Below are 8,538 nucleotides of genomic sequence, written 5' to 3' on the forward strand. Positions count from 1 at the left end.
GTATGGAAAAAAAATAACTACGTCAAATTTGACAGATTGCATTTGGCATTTGACGATTTGTTGACGGCCGAAGTTGAGATTTTTTCAAAAGTTTGGTTGTGTAAATAAATACACTGTTTTTAATTAATAATGAATAAACCTTGGGTGTCTAGAAAAATGGCTACAAAGACGTGAGTATTAAAGATTCAAATTATACTTGAAATGTACATATTTATCAATAGACTGTTTTCTAATCTAAATACATAATTTTTTATCTTCATCACGGTTTTTCAGGAAAATAAGAAGTACTAAAGCACAGGTAAAATATATTATCCAATATATGCTGCAAAATAAGGACTTCGCACGAGGCGAATGGAAAACGCCGCAACGCGCTGCCCAATTTGAACTACAATGGGCAGAACTGAAAGCTGCACTAGACGAATTGGGGCCGCATCGGTCTGTGGAGCAGTGGAAGACGGTGAGATTCATTATATAATTACATAGGACCCAAATTCCAATGCAACAGCACATCAGACCATACATTTTCGTTGCAAACTTGCACTTATTACAACTGTTTATGATGCCGCAGTGTTGAGCTTGATGCGCTGTCATACCTTTACCCAACTCCTATTCCTATTTCAGTATACATTTTGAGTCATCACTATTTTATAATTTAGTGTTGGAGGGATCAAAAGCGTAAAGCGAGAGCAGAAGGACGTGAGCTCAGCAAACCCACCGATGCTACTGACAATGCTAGCACCACTCCAGGGTTATCAGACAACCTCAGCTTCATGAGGAAAGAGATGGCCATAGAAATGGGATGGGACAGTCTTGCCGAATCAAATGGAGTAAGTAATTTAATATAAGTTAGATTTATAAATTACAAATTAACAAAGTGTATAATATTAATTTATGTTACCTACCTATACTTTTGATGAATATTACACAATGATAAAATAATCATGATTTAAAAAGTAATCATAATCATCCCCACCCCACAAAACCTCAAATCTGGAAATCATTCCATTACCCTACTTTTTCCAGACCCCTCTAACCAGCCCCACCCACAATCCTGCTGTAGCCGTGAGCCAGCCGGGCTTGCACGTAATATCACGGCGTGCATCGTTCAAGAGTATATTATAGGCTCTTATCGACGTCAAAGTTTATGGGCAAAATCGATAAAATGGCGTGATAACCGCTTATCGCGGCGCGCATCCTAGGCCTACAGGGCGATGACCCTGGCCAATATTGATACGACAAACGCATCGGCTTATCGCGTAAAAAATCGATACAATGGCGCGATAAAGCTTATCGCGGCGCGCATCTTAGGCGTACATGTAGCTACTAAAAGAAACACATAAATGTTAGTCGCCGGGGCGTTATTCGGCCGCCAATGTTTCGATTAGCCTTTCGCTCCAGCGTACCTACCACGATGAATGTTTTTCGCTAAAACGTGTTTCGCTTTCGTACGGATTAATTGTACGAAGGTACCCATTTTAACTATGGATAAACTCGAATCGATGTAGCTTTAGTTATTTTGAACTGGAACTCGCGCCACCACACAATGACACAACGATCGGATCTCGCTTAGGTAGAATGAGAGAGCAATGAGCATAGACGTACTTTTTATACGTCCATGAGAGAGCCTGTCGCGTAGGTAGGGACTCGCTTTGATTTATTTATTCAAAGCGCCAAATCAAATTCGAGTTTGAGAGAATATTAACAGAATACAGCTATATTACCAAGTTTCAACAGTACTACTTATAGCTGTTAATGTTTCGGAAAAAAAGTAGCTATGTGTGTGACATACGGACGGACAGACAGACAACATGCGATCCTTATAGATTAGGATCGCAAAACGTGTTGCTAAGCGCATAAAACTCAACAGCCTGAATCAATTTTACCAGTTCGTTGAAGTCCAAGGATGGTTTTTACGGCGAGAAAATTCGAACAATTTCCGGGACTCGCCCATACTTCTATGAATGCATAGTGTAACAGCGCCATTCGGCTTGTGTTGTTCGGGTCGGGTAGCCTACACCATATCGAATTACAAATGATCGAAAATCAAAATATCGAACACGTTTCATTGAACGATCAGAATATCGAACGATCAAAATATCGAACATTCAGAATATCGAATTTACAAATGATCGAACGATCAAAATATCGAATGATTAAAATATCGAAAGTCGATCTTACGTTGCATAGTTTATTAGAAAGATGGAGGTAAGGGTTCCTTGTTGACTATGGTACCCAAAAGTGGGAAATAAAAAAAAGGGGTTTAAGAATTTATGTTTTATTTACATTAATCGTAGGTATGATTACATTTAATTAAAACCTCTATATTGATTTTAATCATTCGATATTTTGATCGTTCGATCATTTGTAAATTCGATATTCTGAACATTCGATATTTTGAGAATTAGATATTTTGATCGTTCGATATTCTGATCGTTCGATGAAACGTGTTCGATATTTCGATTTTAACCCGTTCGGGTCGGGTACTCGGGTCCTATCTCCAATCGGCACGATTCGGTTTTCATTCGGGCGTCGCGCGTCTCTCCCATCCCAGCCCAGTAGCAGAAATGGCGATTCCAACAATCGAACGGTTTTTTTTATGGTTTGATACGTAATAAAATAATGACTGCAGATTTATAGGGCTAAGAAATCCATATTTAATACAGTCCAAACATTTTTATTCTACGACAAAAATTGACGAAGTTAAGACCAAATTACTAGCGAAGTTCACTGACAGCCCGCGCCCGGCACAACGCCCGGCGCGGTAACTGTGACGTCAGAGTGACAGACGGTCGCCGCCATGACACCCCAGTTAGCCGTTGGCAACGACAAGGCACGCAGTGTTATGTTTGATTACTAAATCGTCACTTTTGAAACAAATTAAGCTATGTATAAATATTGTATAGTGCCGAAATGTAAAAACACTACTTTTAAAACGCCAGAAAAACTATTTTTTCACGTGCCTAGAGACCCAAAACTTCGTATGAAATGGTATTCCCTTGCTAACAGAAATGATAAAACTACACCCTCTGTCCTGGCTACAAGACATTGCTGTGAAGATCATTTCGATGTACGTACCCCTACATACTTATTATTTAGTTTGTGTGTTAATTAATTGTCGGTATAAGAATTATAAGATGGTACCTACTTACTTACAACTTTTATTACGTGTGGACTGTATCACAAAATATACTGTGGCAATGATATTATATAAAAACAAAAGCAGATATGTTATAAGCGCTCGCGCTGTGAATACTCAAATACGTCCCAATTGGGACGTCTTGTGTTTAGTCTTCGTGTGGCCTGCGTCGTGNATAGCTCACAATGTTCGGCAAAGACGCGCGATATTGCCAGCTAACGCTTAGATTATCACAATAAATATATTCCCAGGCTGGAAGCCGGCGCGATGGTTCTGGCCGACCGCGGCGTGGTGTGCATCGACGAGTTCGACAAGATGTCGGACATCGACCGCACCGCCATCCACGAGGTTATGGAGCAGGGCCGCGNCATTATTGATCACCGTGCAACGCCCGGCGCGGTAACTGTGACGTCAGAGTGACAGACGGTCGCCGCCATGACACCCCAGTTAGCCGTTGGCAACGACAAGGCACGCAGTGTTATGTTTGATTACTAAATCGTCACTTTGAAACAAATTAAGCTATGTATAAATATTGTATAGTGCCGAAATGTAAAAACACTACTTTTAAAACGCCAGAAAAACTATTTTTTCACGTGCCTAGAGACCCAAAACTTCGTATGAAATGGTATTCCCTTGCTAACAGAAATGATAAAACTACACCCTCTGTCCTGGCTACAAGACATTGCTGTGAAGATCATTTCGATGTACGTACCCCTTACCCCTACATACTTATTATTTAGTTTGTGTGTTAATTAATTGTCGGTATAAGAATTATAAGATGGTACCTACTTACTTACAACTTTTATTACCTACGTGTGGACTGTATCACAAAATATACCTACTGTGGTGTACCCATTGACGTATTATACTATAGACCGGGCATACCCATAAAATAAACGTGCTTGGTTGATACCTATGTGTTACAGTTAAAACTCATACATAATCGGTCAAAACCACTTGACTGCAAAAATCAGTCAAGGCTTCAACTTATGCCTTTGGTCATTTATGTATCTGCCTCAGCTATGCCTTATTGTTAGAAGTAAATAAATAAATTCATACTTATACCTACATTTTTATATTTCAGTTGAAAGAAGATATGGAAAATTACATAAAGTATAATTTGGTTGGAGGACAGCTTAAACTAAAGAAGGGAGTTTTGCCTCATAAATTTGAATGCCAAAAGCCTCAAAAAAAGCTCTCAAATGTATGTTTAATAATTAAACAATCATAAAATTACACTCTAGCTACACTTACGAACAGAATAAATTGCCTTATCTACTGACTGATCCTCATTCCTTCACCGTTCGGGTATCGTCGCTCGTTTATAACAATACAAAAATTGACTAACTTAAAATTGTAAAAACGTAAAATTATAAATCCATCTCGCGAGATTGTTAACTGTCGAAAGATTGTGATTGGTGACCCGTAACGATTTATTAATCTAAGACCGTAACATAATGCTTACGTTGAATCTATCGAAGTGAAGAAACCGTCAAATTATGAAATGACGATGCGACGAAACGGAACGCATTTTGCGCGCTGATTGGTTGAACGGCATAATAATGCTTCGCGCCGCCATATTTGTTTGTTAAGTCGTTCGTTTGATGGAATATAAAACGAATAATTTTGGTGATTTTAAACTGATTAGAATCGAAAACAGCTGTAGAATACGTTATAGATTTTTTTTTGTGGATGTAATTATGAATTGGTGATTAAATAAAGAAGTGCAGTTATTCACCGAACCTAACCTAAATTACATACCTACTAGGTACCCTATATTAGTTTTTAATCGAGATAACAATTTTGTTTGCCATGTCGGATATTGAGCCTGACCATCAACAAAACTCAGCTAAACAAGTTATTGTTAATCGGGATGATTTTACCATAGAGTTACAAAACTATTACAGCAGTCTTAATAAAAATAATAAAAAAAATGAATGGACAAATCAAAGAATAAAAAATGTGATAAAATTGTTAGACGAGTACAACACATCCAAATCTCAAGGTGGGCGACTAACAAGCAAGCATTACTATCATGCAAAAAAATACGATGTAATGAATATTGGTGACCAGAAAGTTTTAATAATGAAGAGAAAGGATACCTCAGATCCTTTAGTACAAATAATTCCAGTGGAAGAGTATTATCAATTGATACTCGACGCACATATTGCCACTGGACATGGACGTCGAGATAAAATTATTCACGTTTTGAGAGATAAATATATGGTGCCAATATTTGCGATTTCAATATTCATAAATTTGTGTAAAATATGCTTAGCAAAGAAAAAGGCTCCAATAAGAGGCGTAATCAAAGGTAGGATGCCTCAAAATGCTGTTTTTGCCTGTCCAAAGGCAGAGGTCAGTATAATTTACGTTTTTAAATAAATTTACAATACGTTTGGCAATAGTTTTATTGATTCCTTTTTTTTCTATGTGATGTTTGTGATTATTGACCTCCAAAATAATAAATCAATACTTGATGTCACAATTCATAATAAATATTGACTGACGCCCGTGTTTCGTTCTTAACTCTATGGCTGACACAGAATGGCTGGCTGTAAGACCGAACAAACAGAGCCCCGATTACGGTAATTTTTAACGTCTCCAATCCAGACGCGTTTCTGATTCTGCAATACGATTGGTCAAACAGCTGACGTACGCCAGCGTAAACAGCGTACGTCAGCTGTTTTGACCAATCGTATCGCAGAATCGATGAAGCGTGTCTGGATTGTAGACGTTAAAAGTTACCGTAATCGGGGCTCAGGAATAGCAGCCCTAAATCCTAATACAGTTGACCAATTAACGTGCGACAGATTGTCATTTAAAGCGGTTTCACTTAGTTAGATTATAATCTACCGAAAAATAAAATGCGTTAAATTGTAAACTCGCTCCGGTTCACAATTTTTCGACAGTTTACAATCTCGCGAGATAATAAATAAAATAAAGTATATCAGATTATCGTGAAGCTTATCACACCGACTAGAGGACTAGAGGAGCATGACGGTGAGAGATAGCACAGAGCAATTATTATATTAACTATCATTCTTTAAATTCACAGGACAACAGGCAAGAAGCTGGTTGCAGTTCCAAGTCAAATAATGATGACGATAACATAGAATCGGGCTATGTGGATAAAGATGCATCAGGAGATGGCTTAGATGTCTCAGATAACTCTGAACAGGAAACTTTTGCTGGAAAACGTGTACATGAAACTACAAAGCGAAAATCGCCACTGCAACAAATGACTTCCTCAGATAATTTCAATGAACTAGTGGAACTAAAAAAAAAGAAAGCTAAGGTTGAAATACAACTAATGAAAGAGAAAGTGGAAATAGCAAGAAGAGAAAAATATAAACTGGACTTGGAACTATTGAAAATGGAACGGGAGTTAGGGATGAGTGAATCCATTTTCACTGCACCTTACGTTTCAGAATAAAAAAGTATTAATACATAGATTAATAAATAATTAAATTAATAGTACAAAGGTGATAAGTAATTGTAGTAATAAGTGTAAGACAATGGTAATTTATAGAACTTTAATTAACAAGAATGTTGCATTAAAATTTTCCAGCCATTTCAACCAATTTTTGATTCTTATGCCCGTTTTCTCCATCAATCCCTAATTTTTAAGTGACCCCTATGCTAATACAACAGGAATTTTGATTTCAAAGAGGTCACTTAAAAATTGGTCATTGATGGTGAAAAGGGGAATTAGGTAGTCTCTTCTCAAATGGCTATCACCTGTCTCATTTTTCTGGTCCAGTTTAAGCGTAAACCTATTGCTCTGTTACTTTGTAATCTATTCATCTCCTTGTTCCTGATCCTTGTCCTCTTCCAGTATATCTTGATACCTGTCATGTAGGAAATCTAGATACGCATCTTTGGTGGATCCTGAGCATGCAACGTAATGGCCTCCAGAATGTTCTGCCACTACAGGCTTTATGAAAAGGCTTATTAGTGATTCACTCATTTCTGAAAGTGTAATATTATTTTAGTGTATAGTATTAATCAATTATAATCGTTCGTTCGTTTCAGCCGAAAGATGTCCACTGCTGGACAATGAATCAATTATAATAAAGTGATATTGTTTTAAATCTTGCTATAGCAAACTCAATGAATGCAATGTTGCTGAAAAGAATACAAAAAATCTGTTACCTTTAGGAATAATAGAGTCACTTTCTCCATAAACATGCAATGAGGGCAAAGTTATTTCCTCATCATAGAATCCCTTATGCACTAAACTCCCTGATCGGAACCCAGATGAAAATATTGCAAACTTGAATGTGTATGGTAAATCTGGAACACAAGAACACAAGTTCAGATGTAGAAGAGGCCACAATTGAAAAAAATATTCAAATGGGGACAGCACCATAAGTAATAAATAAATGAACAAATTTTGCTATGTAGCTAGAAGTTTGGGCAATACGGCAGACTTAGATTTCCATAGATTGATTATAGTAAACTGATGGTGATAAAAAACTTACATCCTTTCTGCTGCATAGCAGCTAAAAGTCCCACTAGGCATGCCCCCTGGGAGAAGCCCATGAACCCATCAAATGGCCCATGCTCTTTAACCACCTTCTCAACCAACTTCAATGTGTCCTCAAACCCTATTGCAGGGCCACCCAAGCATTTACCACTGAACGTGTTGTCTTCAGCATTGAACCACCATGATCTGCAATCTATACAACATGATGAAATTAGTCCTCGAGCAACAGATATCATAATAGCAAACATTTTATTGAAAAAAACTTGTGGCTTAATTTAATTTGTTAGTTAGATTACGGAATAGTGTTGGTACTATTTCTAATAGGAATAAAAACGGAGTAATTTGCGAAATTTGGCAAGGAAAGCTATATTTGGGATGTATAAAAGCGCCCTGGAAAGGGCCTAAGTACTGAATAAAATATTTGACTTTGATAAGATAGATATTATTGTAACTAACCTTCGTCACCTCCTCCATCTTCATTGAAGATTTTATGAGGAGCTGATATGAATGTCAACTGGGCATACTTGGCAACAGCTTTGCGAAAAGACCCAATCTTAGCTCTAAACACAGCACCATTCTGTCTGTAACCGTGGAAAGCTAAGATTTTTAACTTAGGCCTACCGGTTTCCTTGGTGCTTTGTGATACCGAGAGGTTAGAATTCGAGTTGTGTTCAGACATAGTTATGATATGCCGCCGTAATATATTTGATAAAACACTTAATCCATATCCGTTTGCTGCTCTACCGTAATAGTTAATAGAACAAATAATTTTGTCTTTCAAGAAATCAACTTCTCCAAATAAAACAAACTTCTTTCATTCAACAATATGTCACTGATACTATTTTAACGATCAATAGATAGGGTTGACTTGATTGGCTTGGGTAACGTGGCCAAATGACTTCGTTCTAAAACT

General features: G+C 37.4%; 2 protein-coding genes across 4 annotated transcripts; one reads left to right on the forward strand and one right to left on the reverse strand.

The window, feature by feature from the left end:
* Window positions 1-35: 35 nt before the first annotated feature.
* Window positions 36-6,776, forward strand: LOC114353378 (uncharacterized). Of its 3 annotated transcripts, XM_028305350.1 has the most exons (5): window positions 36-170; window positions 274-457; window positions 657-827; window positions 4,221-4,340; window positions 6,195-6,776. In XM_028305350.1, exons 1-5 carry the CDS (start codon window positions 130-132, stop codon window positions 6,570-6,572), a joined length of 894 nt encoding a protein of 297 aa, XP_028161151.1. In that variant the 5' UTR covers window positions 36-129; the 3' UTR covers window positions 6,573-6,776. The 3 variants fall into 3 exon arrangements, with proteins under 3 accessions (XP_028161151.1, XP_028161152.1, XP_028161150.1); XM_028305351.1 differs by lacking the exon at window positions 4,221-4,340 and having other exon boundaries at window positions 40-170; XM_028305349.1 differs by lacking the exons at window positions 36-170; window positions 274-457; window positions 657-827; window positions 4,221-4,340 and adding an exon at window positions 4,456-5,494.
* LOC114353379 (esterase AAEL000016) lies at window positions 6,659-8,479 on the reverse strand. Its single transcript, XM_028305352.1, has 4 exons — window positions 8,082-8,479; window positions 7,621-7,818; window positions 7,292-7,432; window positions 6,659-7,108 (listed from the first exon to the last, which is right to left on the reverse strand). Exons 1-4 carry the CDS (start codon window positions 8,302-8,304, stop codon window positions 6,936-6,938), a joined length of 735 nt encoding a protein of 244 aa, XP_028161153.1. The 5' UTR covers window positions 8,305-8,479; the 3' UTR covers window positions 6,659-6,935.
* Between the last annotated feature and the right edge of the window lie 59 nt (window positions 8,480-8,538).

Source organism: Ostrinia furnacalis, unplaced genomic scaffold (assembly GCF_004193835.3).
Source record: "Ostrinia furnacalis isolate ACB-3 unplaced genomic scaffold, ASM419383v2 OfSCF1656, whole genome shotgun sequence".
Taxonomy (NCBI): domain Eukaryota; kingdom Metazoa; phylum Arthropoda; class Insecta; order Lepidoptera; family Crambidae; genus Ostrinia; species Ostrinia furnacalis.